Source organism: Xenopus tropicalis, chromosome 3, assembly GCF_000004195.4.
Source record: "Xenopus tropicalis strain Nigerian chromosome 3, UCB_Xtro_10.0, whole genome shotgun sequence".
Taxonomy (NCBI): domain Eukaryota; kingdom Metazoa; phylum Chordata; class Amphibia; order Anura; family Pipidae; genus Xenopus; species Xenopus tropicalis.
This window is the reverse complement of record NC_030679.2, coordinates 2,964,937-2,979,829: the sequence shown is the minus strand read 5'-3', so window position 1 is coordinate 2,979,829 and position 14,893 is coordinate 2,964,937. Positions and strand designations below refer to the sequence as shown.

Here is a 14,893-nt window from a genome sequence, read left to right as displayed (position 1 = left end):
ATAAATACAAATATACAGAGAAGGAATGTTCTGGGCACACAATAAGCTGTACCCCCATACTGTACTGTCTAAGGGAAACACTATGGCACCCCCTACCCATATGTATAATACAAATATACAGAGAAGGAATGTTCTGGGCACACAATAGCTGTACCCCCATACTGTACTGTCTAAGGGAAACACTATGGCACCCCCTACCCATATGTATAAATACAAATATACAGAGAAGGAATGCTCTGGGCACACAATAAGCTGTACCCCCATACTGTACTGTCTAAGGGAAACACTATGGCACCCCCTACCCATATGTATACATACAAATATACAGAGAGGGAATGTTCTGGGCACACAATAAGCTGTACCCCCATACTGTACTGTCTAAGGGAAACACTATGGCACCTCCTACCCATATGGATAAATACAAATATACAGAGAGGGAATGTTCTGGGCACACAATAAGCTGTACCCCCATACTGTACTGTCTAAGGGAAACACTATGGCACCCCCTACCCATATGTATAAATACAAATATACAGAGAGGGAATGTTCTGGGCACACAATAAGCTGTACCCCCATACTGTACTGTCTAAGGGAAACACTATGGCACCCCCTACCCATATGTATAAATACAAATATACAGAGAGGGAATGTTCTGGGCACACAATAAGCTGTACCCCATACTGGTAACTGTCTAAGGGAAACACTATGGCACCCCCTACCCATATGTATAAATACAAATATTACAGAGAGGGAACGTTCTGGGCACACAATAAGCTGTACCCCCATACTGTACTGTCTAAGGGAAACACTATGGCACCCCCTACCCATATGTATACATACAAATATACAGAGAGGGAATGTTCTGGGCACACAATAAGCTGTACCCCCATACTGTACGGTCTAAGGGAAACACTATGGCACCTCCTACCCATATGGATAAATACAAATATACAGAGAGGGAATGTTCTGGGCACACAATAAGCTGTACCCCCATACTGTACTGGTCTAAGGGAAACACTATGGCACCCCTACCCATATGTATAAATACAAATATACAGAGAGGGAATGTTCTGGGCACACAATAAGCTGTACCCCCATACTGTACTGTCTAAGGGAAACACTATGGCACCCCCTACCCATATGTATAAATACAAATATACAGAGAGGGAATGTTCTGGGCACACAATAAGCTGTACCCCCATACTGTACTGTCTAAGGGAAACACTATGGCACCCCCTACCCATATGTATAAATACAAATATACAGAGAAGGAATGTTCTGGGCACACAATAAGCTGTACCCCCATACTGTACTATCTAAGGGAAACACTATGGCACCTCCTACCCATATGTATAAATACAAATATACAGAGAGGGAATGTTCTGGGATGATATATAATAATCGTGTCCCTTTCCCCACAGGGCCACAGCCATATTGGGGTACCTGCCACAGGAGCTGCTCGGAACCTCATGCTATGAATACTTTCATATAGATGACTATGGGCACCTAACTGACCGGCACAAAGCAGGTATGGGCCCCTAAATGCTGTTTGGTTGCTAGGGAAAGGTGCCCCAGCAACAAGAAAGCAGACCTTTTTTCAGGAGAGATCTTTATGGTTTAGAATGTTATTTACACTTTAAGTGCCTGGTTGCTAGGGTCCGGAGCCCCCCAACACACACCCTGCGTGGAACGTTCCCCCGCCTTCTTTAACCCTTGCTGTGCCGTGTTTCTCACCCAGTGCTTCAGAGCAGCGAGAAAGTGGAGACCAACTGCTACAAATTTCGGGTGAAAGACGGTTCCTTTATCACGTTACAGAGCCAGTGGTTCGGTTTCATCAACCCCTGGACCAAGGACCTGGAATATATTGTATCGGTCAATACCGTGGTCCCGTAAGTCCCTCCCCCCGTGGGGGCAAAACTGCCAGCCTGAACTCTAATGGGTTAATCTGTGCATCTGTCTGTTTTATTTATTTCATCTAATCTATTCATCCCTCTGTCCGTCTATATATCTATCCCTCTATCCATCCGTATATCTATTCCTCTATCCGTCCATATATCTATTCCTCTATCCGTCCATATATCTATCCCTCTATCCATCTTTATATCTATTCCTCTATCCGTCCATATATCTATCCCTCTATCCATCTTTATATCTATTCCTCTATTCGTCCATATATCTATCCCTCTGTCCGTCCATATATCTATCCCTCTATCCATCCCTCTATCCATCCGTATATCTATTCCTCTATCCGTCCATATATCTATTCCTCTATCCGTCCATATATCTATCCCTCTGTCCGTCCATATATCTATCCCTCTATCCATCCGTATATCTATTCCTCTATCCGTCCATATATCTATCCCTCTATCCATCCGTATATCTATCCCTCTATCTGTCCGTATATCTATCCCTCTATCCGTCCGTATATATCTCTCCCTCTCTCCGTCCGTATATCTATCCCTCTGTCCGTCCATATATCTATCCCTCTATCCATCCGTATATCTATCCCTCTATCCGTCCGTATATCTATCCCTCTATCCGTCCGTATATCTATCCCTCTGTCCGTCCATATATCTATCCCTCTATCCATCTGTATATCTATCCCTCTATCCATCCGTATATCTATCCCTCTATCCATCCGTATATCTATCCCTCTATCCATCCGTATATCTATCCCTCTGTCTGTCCATATATCGATCCCTCTGTCTGTCCATATATCGATCCCTCTATCCATCCGTATATCTATCCCTCTATCCATCCGTATATCTATCCCTCTATCCATCCGTATATCTATCCCTCTATCCATCCGTATATCTATCCCTCTATCCATCCGTATATCTATCCCTCTGTCCATATATCTATCCCTCTGTCTGTCCATATATCTATCCCTCTGTCTGTCCATATATCTATCCCTCTGTCTGTCCATATATCTATCCCTCTGTCTGTCCATATACAGTGGAGGAAATAATGATTTGACCCCTCACTGATTTTGTAAGTTTGTCCAATGACAAAGAAATGAAAAGTCTCAGAACAGTATCATTTCAATGGTAGGTTTAACAGTGGCAGATAGCACATCAAAAGGAAAATGGAAAAAATAACTTGAAATAAAAGATAGCAACTGATTTGCATTTCATTGAGTGAAATAAGTTTTTGAACCCCTACCAACCATTAAGAGTTCTGGCTCCCACAGAGTGGTTAGACACTTCTACTCAATTAGTCAACCTCATTAAGGACACCTGTCTTAACTAGTCACCTGTATAAAAGACACCTGTCCACAGAATCAATCAATCAAGCAGACTCCAAACTCTCCAACATGGGAAAGACCAAAGAGCTGTCCAAGGATGTCAGAGACAAAATTGTAGACCTGCACAAGGCTGGAATGGGCTACAAAACCATTAGCAAGAAGCTGGGAGAGAAGGTGACAACTGTTGGTGCGATTGTTGGAAAATGGAAGGAGCACAAAATGACCATCAATCGACCTCGCTCTGGGGCTCCATGCAAGATCTCACCTCGTGGGGTGTCAATGATTCTGAGAAAGGTGAAAAAGCATCCTAGAACTACACGGGAGGAGTTAGTTACTGACCTCAAATTAGCAGGGACCACAGTCACCAAGAAAACCATTGGAAACACATTACACCCGCAATGGATTAAAATCCTGCAGGGCTCGCAAGGTCCCCCTGCTCAAGAAGGCACATGTGCAGGCCTGAAGTTTGCCAATGAACACCTGAATGATTCTGTGAGTGACTGGGAGAAGGTGCTGTGGTCTGATGAGACCAAAATAGAGCTCTTTGGCATTAACTCAACTCGCTGTGTTTGGAGGAAGAAAAATGCTGCCTATGACCCCCAAAACACCGTCCCCACCGTCAAGCATGGGGGTGGGAAACATTTTGCTTTGGGGTGTTTTTCTGCTAAGGGCACAGGACAACTTATTCGCATTAACGGGAAAATGGACGGAGCCATGTATCGTGAAATCCTGAACGACAACCTCCTTCCCTCTGCCAGGAAACTGAAAATGGGTGGTGGATGGGTGTTCCAGCACGACAATGACCCAAAACATACAGCAAAGGCAACAAAGGAGTGGCTCAAGAAGAAGCACATTAAGGTCATGGAGTGGCCTAGTCAGTCTCCGGACCTTAATCCAATAGAAACCTATGGAGGGAGCTCAAGCTCAGAGTTGCACAGAGACAGAAACCTTAGGGGATTTAGAGATGATCTGCAAAGAGGAGTGGGACCAACATTCCTCCTAAAATGGGCGCAAACTTGCTCATCAATTACAAGAAACGTTTGGCCTCTGTGCTTGCAAACAAGGGCTTTTCCACTAAGTATTAAGTCTTTTTTTGTTAGAGGGTTCAAAAACTTATTTCACTCAATGAAATGCAAATCAGTTGCTATCTTTTATTTCAAGTTCTTTTTTCCATTTTCCTTTTGATGTGCTATCTGCCACTGTTACACCTACCATTGAAATGATACTGTTCTGAGACTTTTCATTTCTTTGTCATTGGACAAACTTACAAAATCAGTGAGGGGTCAAATCATTATTTCCTCCACTGTATCTATCCCTCTATCCATCCGTATATCTATCCCTCTATCCATCCGTATATCTATCCCTCTATCCATCCGTATATCTATCCCTCTATCCATCCGTATATCTATCCCTCTATCCATCCGTATATCTATCCCTCTATCCATCCGTATATCTATCCCTCTGTCTGTCCATATATCGATCCCTCTATCCATCCGTATATCGATCCCTCTATCCATCCGTATATCTATCCCTCTATCCATCCGTATATCTATCCCTCTATCCATCCGTATATCTATCCCTCTGTCTGTCCATATATCTATCCCTCTGTCTGTCCATATATCGATCCCTCTATCCGTCCGTATATCTATCCCTCTGTCTGTCCATATATCGATCCCTCTATCCGTCCGTATATCTATCCCTCTGTCTGTCCATATATCGATCCCTCTATCCATCCGTATATCGATCCCTCTATCCATCCGTATATCTATCCCTCTATCCATCCATATATCTATCCCTCTATCCATCCGTATATCTATCCCTCTATCCATCCGTATATCTATCCCTCTATCCATCCGTATATCTATCCCTCTATCCATCCGTATATCTATCCCTCTATCCATCCGTATATCTATCCCTCTATCCATCCGTATATCTATCCCTCTATCCATCCGTATATCTATCCCTCTATCCATCCGTATATCTATCCCTCTATCCATCCGTATATCTATCCCTCTATCCATCCGTATATCTATCCCTCTATCCATCCGTATATCTATCCCTCTGTCTGTCCATCCGTATATCGATCCCTCTATCCATCCGTATATCTATCCCTCTATCCATCCGTATATCTATCCCTCTATCCATCCATATATCTATCCCTCTGTCTGTCCATATATCTATCCCTCTGTCTGTCCATATATCGATCCCTCTATCCGTCCGTATATCTATCCCTCTGTCTGTCCATATATCGATCCCTCTATCCATCCGTATATCGATCCCTCTATCCATCCGTATATCTATCCCTCTATCCATCCATATATCTATCCCTCTATCCATCCGTATATCGATCCCTCTATCCATCCGTATATCGATCCCTCTATCCATCCGTATATCGATCCCTCTATCCATCCGTATATCGATCCCTCTATCCGTCCGTATATCGATCCCTCTATCCATCCGTATATCTATCCCTCTATCCATCCGTATATCTATCCCTCTATCCATCCATATATCTATCCCTCTGTCTGTCCATATATCTATCCCTCTGTCTGTCCATATATCGATCCCTCTATCCGTCCGTATATCTATCCCTCTGTCTGTCCATATATCGATCCCTCTATCCATCCGTATATCTATCCCTCTATCCATCCATATATCTATCCCTCTATCCATCCATATATCGATCCCTCTATCCATCCGTATATCGATCCCTCTATCCATCCGTATATCTATCCCTCTATCCATCCGTATATCTATCCCTCTATCCATCCGTATATCTATCCCTCTGTCTGTCCATATATCGATCCCTCTATCCATCCGTATATCGATCCCTCTATCCATCCGTATATCTATCCCTCTATCCATCCGTATATCTATCCCTCTATCCATCCATATATCTATCCCTCTGTCTGTCCATATATCTATCCCTCTGTCTGTCCATATATCGATCCCTCTATCCGTCCGTATATCTATCCCTCTATCCATCCGTATATCTATCCCTATATCCATCCGTATATCTATCCCTATATCCATCCGTATATCTATCCCTCTATCCATCCGTATATCTATCCCTCTATCCATCCATATATCTATCCCTCTATCCATCCATATATCTATCCCTCTATCCATCCGTATATCTATCCCTCTATCCATCCATATATCTATCCCTCTATCCATCCATATATCTATCCCTCTATCCATCTGTATATCTAATCTTTCTATCTAATCTATTAATTTATCATAAACCCATCCCTCTGTCTGTCTGTCTGTCTATCATCTATCCATCCCTCTATATATCATCTATCTATCTATCTATCCATCCCTCTATCATCTATCTATCTATCTATCTATCTATCTATCTATCTATCTATCTATCTATCTATCTATCATCATCTCTCTCTATATCTGTCTGTCTATCTATTCATCTATTCATATATCCATGGGTGGGGGCGCCTATTATTGTATTAACCCCCCGTTTCCATTGTAGGAATCACAGTTCATCATCGGAGGACACCTCTTCGCTGCCGGGCAGCTCCCATTCCTCCCAAGGTGGGTACTGGGTTTATACTGGGAGAACGTTCCGGCTCGGCCGAGGGGGTGGGGCCTGCGTCCCTTTGCTCAACGCCCCCTAACGCCATGTTCTGCCCCGACAGATAACGCCAAACACCCGATTCTCAACATCCCTGGGATGTCCAGTGAGATCCTGCTTGGCGCTGCCAACATCGGCACCCAGATTGTAAAGGAAGTGATGAGTTTACAGAGGTAAGGTGCATGCTGGGAGTTGTAGTTCAAAGCATGCCCCACTCACCATTATATTGCTTGCAGTGTGACTTGCTCCATAGATGGCAGTGAGACACATTTACCCAAATACCCCCAGTTTAGGCTTTAGTGCTTTCCCTGGACAAACCATTCACCCATGGATCACTAGGGGGCGCTGGTTCATTATTAGTTATGTGATTTTCTCTTCATGGTCCATTTTTTTTTTTTTTACTGTCACGCCCTTACTGCCGAGGATGCTGGGATATGTAGTTTGGCCTTTGACCTTTGCTTCCCTTATTTACAGGTCCAACTCCTCACCGCTAAACGGCGACGTTAGTCCCAGTGGGACCCCAATAAAGTCACCCCCTGCCCTGACGGTCCCGTCAACGACTGTGAGTAAAAGCCCTGTCTGTATGTGAATGAGCCCCACCTCTCCGCCATTGTCCCTGACTGCGTCCAATCGGTGCCTTCCCCCCACTTCCCAATACCCAATGACCCCATCTCGCTTTCCTCGTGTTCCAGGCGCAGAAGGGCGAACTGGTGACGCTGTCTCCCACGGAGATCGAGAAGTTGGACACATCCCATGGCGACCACGTGCCGGCCTTCCCCATACCCGACAGTTTCCTGAGTAAGATCCTCGGGGGCGGGGCAGGCGGCGTCAGAGGTTTCTGATTGGCCAAGGAGAGAAGACACATTTATCGCTGGGTTTTGTGGTTATTTCAAAATGACTTCTACTACATTGTTTCAGGAGTCGCAAACAGGGCATTTTGTAGATGTGTGATGGGGGGGCAAGTATCAAGTTCCAGCAGGGCCCTTTCTGATTGGCCGTTCCCTCTCTCTCTTTCTCAGGTGACAGTAACACCTTGGACTTCGGGCACGACGACTCCACCATGGCGGCTCTCATGAACATTTTTGAAGCGGACGGGGGCCTGGGGGACAGCCAGGAGCTGAGCGACATGCCCTGGACGCTCTAGCCGCCCCCGGGAGCCCCCCCCTTGCTGCACAATGTACTGTATTTTCTAAGGCTTTGATACCCTTTGTACTTTTGTATTTTTGTTACCTGATAATGATACATACCATTCATTTCCATTGGGAAGGGGAGGGGCATCTTTGTACATAGCAGGGACGCAGGTCTCCCTCTGCTGCCCCTTGTAGGTGACATATATATTTCTGCTTGTCTGATTGGCTTTTGGCCCCTCGTTACCCCCCATCAGGGATAATTTGCTTTATTTTTAAAGGGAATATAAACCCAAATATAATTGAAAATTATCCATGTTTATTTTTAAAGGGGATATAAACCCAAATATAACAATAATAATTTGTGGGGGAGGGGGGAGGATTTTTTTTTTTTTGTTCTAGATCCAGAACCCAAAAGCCAAGCACCCAGGTCTATATTTGGTACCGGTAGCCTAGCAACAGAGAGAACACTGTCATGTGATTTCTGAATATAATAAATCCAGCCGCGGGTTTTTGCCCGAAATGATCGTTTTTTTTTTTTTAATTGATCTATAAAATAAATATTTGCAGTAAGTAACTTTGCGTGCCCCCCAGTACCACACAGCGATGGGCCCATGTAAGGGTTAAATCCTAAATCCGTATTCTGATCTCCCTTTATTCTGGGTACAATGATACCGTACATGTATAGTTTTACCCAAGGGGGTGGGGTCTGTAGGCACCCCTAAACTCAAAGTACAGGGGACCCTGCCCCCCCATCATCTTATTCCCATCCCAAGGGGGTTAATATGAAGTCCCTTTGCTGCTATAACTGCCCCTACTCTCCTGGAGCCCCTCCCTTTGCTGCTATAACTGCCCCTACTCTCCTGCAGCCCCTCCCTTTGCTGCTATAACTGCCCCTACTCTCCTGAAGCCCCTCCCTTTGCTGCTATAACTGCCCCTACTCTCCTGGAGCCCCTCCCTTTGCTGCTATAACTGCCCCTACTCTCCTGGGGCCCCTCCCTTTGCTGCTATAACTGCCCCTACTCTCCTGGAGCTTCCCTTGCTGCTATAACTGCCCCTACTCTCCTGGAGCCCCTCCCTTTGCTGCTATAACTGCTCCTACTCTCCTGGAGCCCCTCCCTTTGCTGCTATAACTGTCCCTACTCCCCTGGAGCCCCTCCCTTTGTTGCTATAACTGCCCCTACTCTCCTGGAGCCCCTCCCTTTGCTGCTATAACTGCCCCTACTGTCCTGAAGCCCCTCCCTTTCCTGCTATAACTGCCCCTACTCTCCTGGAGCCCCTCCCTTTCCTGCTATAACTGCCCCTACTCTCCTGGAGCCCCTCCCTTTGCTGCTATAACTGCCCCTACTCTCCTGGAGCCCCTCCCTTTGCTGCTATAACTGCCCCTACTCTCCTGAAGCCCCTCCCTTTCCTGCTATAACTGCCCCATCTCTCCTGGAGCCCCTCCCTTTGCTGCTATAACTGCCCCTACTCTCCTGGAGCCCCTCCCTTTGCTGCTATAACTGCCCCTACTCTCCTGGAGCCCCTCCCTTTGCTGCTATAACTGCCCCTACTCTCCTGGAGCCCCTCCCTTTGCTGCTATAACTGCCCCTACTCTCCTGGAGCCCCTTCCTTTGCTGCTATAACTGCCCCTACTGTCCTGGAGCCCCTCCCTTTGTTGCTATAACTGCCCCTACTCTCCTGGAGCCCCTCCCTTTGCTGCTATAACTGCCCCTACTGTCCTGAAGCCCCTCCCTTTCCTGCTATAACTGCCCCTACTCTCCTGGAGCCCCTCCCTTTCCTGCTATAACTGCCCCTACTCTCCTGGAGCCCCTCCCTTTGCTGCTATAACTGCCCCTACTCTCCTGGAGCCCCTCCCTTTGCTGCTATAACTGCCCCTACTCTCCTGAAGCCCCTCCCTTTCCTGCTATAACTGCCCCATCTCTCCTGGAGCCCCTCCCTTTGCTGCTATAACTGCCCCTACTCTCCTGGAGCCCCTCCCTTTGCTGCTATAACTGCCCCTACTCTCCTGGAGCCCCTCCCTTTGCTGCTATAACTGCCCCTACTCTCCTGGAGCCCCTCCCTTTGCTGCTATAACTGCCCCTACTCTCCTGGAGCCCCTTCCTTTGCTGCTATAACTGCCCCTACTCTCCTGGAGCCCCTCCCTTTGCTGCTATAACTGCCCCTACTGTCCTGGAGCCCCTCCCTTTGCTGCTATAACTGCCCCTACTCTCCTGAAGCTCTTTGTTTTTTATTATTTGTGGTTTTTAATTGTTTTACTATTTATTCAGCGGCTCTGCAGTTTGGAATTTAAGCAGCTATCTGGTTGCTAGGGTTCAAATTACCTTAGCAACCAGGGACTTGAATAGAGACAGGAATATGAATAGGGGAGGGGCTGAATAGAAAGATAAGGAATAAAAAGTAACAATAACAATAAAACTGGAGCCTCACAGAGCAATAGGGTTTGGCTGCCGGGGTCAGTGACCCCCATTTGAAAGCTGCAAAGAGTCAGAAGGGAAATAATTCAAAAAGTATACAAAATAAATAATGATCAATTAAGACCAATTGCAAAGTTGCTTAGAATTGGCCATTGTATAACATACTAAAACAATATAATAAAAATAATGCACCAACATGCCCTGCACATATTCATACAGGCAGAGCCCACTGAGCACGTGCAGTGCCACTGACACACAGAGGGGCGAACAAGATGGGGGGCACCTCTGAAGAACTGGATCAGTCATGGTCGGACCGGGGGGGGTGCAGGGCCCACTGGGGCTGCCCCCACACCCCCTCCCCTGAGCACACATACATAATACTTACCTTCAGCATGTCAGAGGGAGAGAGATCAGCGGGGGAATCGCTGGTGGGATCGGGTTTGGGTCCCAGTGCCCCGCCAGCCCAGTCCGACCCTGGGATCATTACTGTTATACCCCTGGTACAGTAAGGGCAGTGTATAAAATACAGCACTTTTAGCTCTTATTCATTATTAAGGTTTATTTCCCCTTTAATGCTTGTTCTGCCGAATGGAAACAAGGTAAGAGCCTGAGCCAAAGTATCATTTGTGGATTGAGTAGCAATAGACTAAGGCTCAGTTCCCCTTTAAATTAACTTTATTGTGTTATAGAATGTCCCATTTCTAGCAACTTTTCAGTTGGTCTTCATTATTTATTTTTTATAGTTTTTGAATTATTTGCCTTCTTCTGACACTTTCAAATGGGGGTCACTGACCCCGGCAGCCAAACCCTATTGCTCTGTGAGGCTCCAGTTTTATTGTTATTGTTACTTTTTATTCCTTATCTTTCTATTCAGCCCCTCCCCTATTCATATACCAGCCTCTCATTCAAACCACTCCCTTGTTGCTATAGTCATTTGGACCCTAGCAACCAGATAGCTGCTCAAACTCCAAACTGCAGAGCTGCTGAACAAATAGTGAAATAACTAAAAAACTACAAATAAAAAATGAAGACCAATTGCAAGTTGTCTCAGAATATCACTCTCTATAGCTGTGTGCAGTTCCAGACAGTGCCACTAGGTGTCTCTAAGTGTAATGAATGCTGATACATTGCCAAACCTGGCCACTAGGGGTCCCTGTTTAGTAAGTTAATGAGCGCACAGGTTGGGCAGACGCCCAGTAACCTTGAGATTACCCAGTTCTGTAAATTGTGAGTACAGTAAGGATTTTCCGATCGTTTCCGGGCCCAGCCCTAAACTATTTACAAAGACATAAATGACTGTCGGCGGAGAGGCTGTTTACAGTAGCCCCGGCCCTACCCTGGTTATAAAGCCCTGGCTTTACTTACCCTTTTATTGCCTGTGGCGTCCCAGTAAACCCAGCTCCTGGCCCAGTAAAGAGAGCGACAGATTATAGTAACTGTATAACTCGCAGAGCAGGATCACTTACCCTTTAATGAGTTCCTTTACTGCACTGCTGTGTTGGGGTGACAGTTACACATAACTATAAACCCAGTGAGAATGAGGGATGAATGGATATTGGGGAGTTGTATCAGGAGTCAGAACCAGCAATGCAGGGAAGGGAAAGGGACAGACACAGTGACAGTTACACATAACTATAAACCCAGTGAGAATGAGGGATGAATGGGTATTGGGGAGTTGTATCAGGAGTCAGAACCAGCAGTGCAGAGAAGGGAAAGGGACAGACACAGTGACAGTTACACATAACTATAAACCCAGTGAGAATGAGGAATGAATGGATATTGGGGAGTTGTATCAGGAGTCAGAACCAGCAGTGCAGGGAAGGGAAAGGGACAGACACAGTGACAGTTACACATAACTATAAACCCAGTGAGAATGAGGGATGAATGGATATTGGGGAGTTGTATCAGGAGTCAGAACCAGCAGTGCAGGGAAGGGAAAGGGACAGACACAGTGACAGTTACACATAACTATAAACCCAGTGAGAATGAGGAATGAATGGATATTGGGGAGTTGTATCAGGAGTCAGAACCAGCAGTGCAGGGAAGGGAAAGGGACAGACACAGTGACAGTTACACATAACTATAAACCCAGTGAGAATGAGGAATGAATGGATATTGGGGAGTTGTATCAGGAGTCAGAACCAGCAGTGCAGGGAAGGGAAAGGGACAGACACAGTGACAGTTACACATAACTATAAACCCAGTGAGAATGAGGGATGAATGGGTATTGGGGAGTTGTATCAGGAGTCAGAACCAGCAGTGCAGGGAAGGGAAAGGGACAGACACAGTGACAGTTACACATAACTATAAACCCAGTGAGAATGAGGGATGAATGGGTATTGGGGAGTTGTATCAGGAGTCAGAACCAGCAGTGCAGGGAAGGGAAAGGGACAGACACAGTGACAGTTACACATAACTATAAACCCAATTTGCTCGCAGAAAAGGGAATTAAATCAACTTCTTCAGTGATAACTGACAGTGCAGTAACTGCCGCTAATCAGTACTTACAGCTGCTACATTGGTGCCACTTTACCTGTGACCCAGTCTGGGCAGAACGGGTGCCAATTGCTCATCAATAAGTAATGGCACCAACCAGCATTAGTCACGCACTAATGAGGTGCCATTTAAAGGGGAAGCAAAACCTCATTCTCACTGGGTTTATAGTTATGTGTAACTGTCACTGTGTCTGTCCCTTTCCCTTCCCTGCACTGCTGGTTCTGACTCCTGATACAACTCCCCAATACCCATTCATCCCTCATTCTCACTGGGTTTATAGTTATGTGTAACTGTCACTGTGTCTGTCCCTTTCCCTTCCCTGCACTGCTGGTTCTGACTCCTGATACAACTCCCCAATATCCATTCATCCCTCATTCTCACTGGGTTTATAGTTATGTGTAACTGTCACTGTGTCTGTCCCTTTCCCTTCCCTGCACTGCTGGTTCTGACTCCTGATACAACTCCCCAATATCCATTCATTCCTCATTCTCACTGGGTTTATAGTTATGTGTAACTGTCACTGTGTCTGTCCCCTTTCCCTTCCCTGCACTGCTGGTTCTGACTCCTGATACAACTCCCCAATATCCATTCATTCCTCATTCTCACTGGGTTTATAGTTATGTGTAACTGTCACTGTGTCTGTCCCTTTCCCTTCCCTGCACTGCTGGTTCTGACTCCTGATACAACTCCCCAATACCCATTCATTCCTCATTCTCACTGGGTTTATAGTTATGTGTAACTGTCACTGTGTCTGTCCCCTTTCCCTTCCCTGCACTGCTGGTTCTGACTCCTGATACAACTCCCCAATACCCATTCATCCTCATTCTCACTGGGTTTATAGTTATGTGTAACTGTCACTGTGTCTGTCCCTTTCCCTTCCCTGCACTGCTGGTTCTGACTCCTGATACAACTCCCCAATATCCATTCATCCCTCATTCTCACTGGGTTTATAGTTATGTGTAACTGTCACTGTGTCTGTCCCTTTCCCTTCCCTGCACTGCTGGTTCTGACTCCTGATACAACTCCCCAATATCCATTCATCCCTCATTCTCACTGGGTTTATAGTTATGTGTAACTGTCACTGTGTCTGTCCCTTTCCCTTCCCTGCACTGCTGGTTCTGACTCCTGATACAACTCCCCAATACCATTCATCCCTCATTCTCACTGGGTTTATAGTTATGTGTAACTGTCACTGTGTCTGTCCCTTTCCCTTCCCTGCACTGCTGGTTCTGACTCCTGATACAACTCCCCAATATCCATTCATTCCTCATTCTCACTGGGTTTATAGTTATGTGTAACTGTCACTGTGTCTGTCCCTTTCCCTTCCCTGCACTGCTGGTTCTGACTCCTGATACAACTCCCCAATATCCATTCACCCCCCATTCTCACTGGGTTTATAGTGATACAGTCGGGAGGAGCAGTTCGGGGAATGACAAAGTAAAGGGAAAGTTGCACAGAGAGGCCGCAGGCTGGGGCCCTGGGGTGCAGGGAACTGGTCGGACCGGTCCCGGGGACGTCAGTGAGTTCAGGAGTTTTTGCCTGTAACAGACCCAGCAGTTGTTTCAGACGAGGCCTCTCACTGGTTTATAGAAAGGGCATTGGCCCCCGGGAGTCATGGGGCCCCTGTCAGTACAGACAGTAACAGCAGATACGGGCAACATATTGGGGCGGGCAGGGAGTTGGGCAGTTCTGCTGACGCAGTCAGTGACTAATTGCCCCCCCAGGGCAGAAAAGGCAAATATTTGGGATGATTTCTCTAAACTGTACCAGTTTGTGCCGCATATTGTATGGTTTGCCCCTATAGGCTAATGGTCCGGCCCAGGTTATTGCACTCAGGGGCCCCAGGGTAACTAATGCCCCCGTAACTAATGCCCCCATGTTGCAGAGTCTGAGGCAGGAGCTTTGCCCCTTTCTGCTCTGTGTTGTGTATTGGGAGCCGAGCGCTGTGTCCGGCCATAGAAACGGGGGGATCTGCCGGAGGGAACGTCTGTGGCCCCTAAAGTGAAAAGATCCCCTTGAG

General features: G+C 46.3%; 2 protein-coding genes across 2 annotated transcripts in view; both read left to right on the top strand.

The window, feature by feature from the left end:
• The window catches only part of arntl2 (aryl hydrocarbon receptor nuclear translocator like 2), a 29,654-nt gene extending 21,171 nt beyond the window's left edge, over nt 1-8,483 (top strand). Inside the window, 7 exon segments of the mRNA NM_001102828.1 lie at nt 1,422-1,528; nt 1,739-1,889; nt 6,732-6,793; nt 6,898-7,006; nt 7,308-7,395; nt 7,526-7,631; nt 7,853-8,483. Of these exon segments, the coding sequence (NP_001096298.1) occupies nt 1,422-1,528; nt 1,739-1,889; nt 6,732-6,793; nt 6,898-7,006; nt 7,308-7,395; nt 7,526-7,631; nt 7,853-7,977 (748 nt within the window). The 3' untranslated portion in view covers nt 7,978-8,483.
• stk38l (serine/threonine kinase 38 like) overlaps nt 1-14,893 on the top strand; it is a gene marked incomplete at its 3' end in the record, with an annotated part of 387,778 nt that overhangs the window by 34,434 nt on the left and 338,451 nt on the right.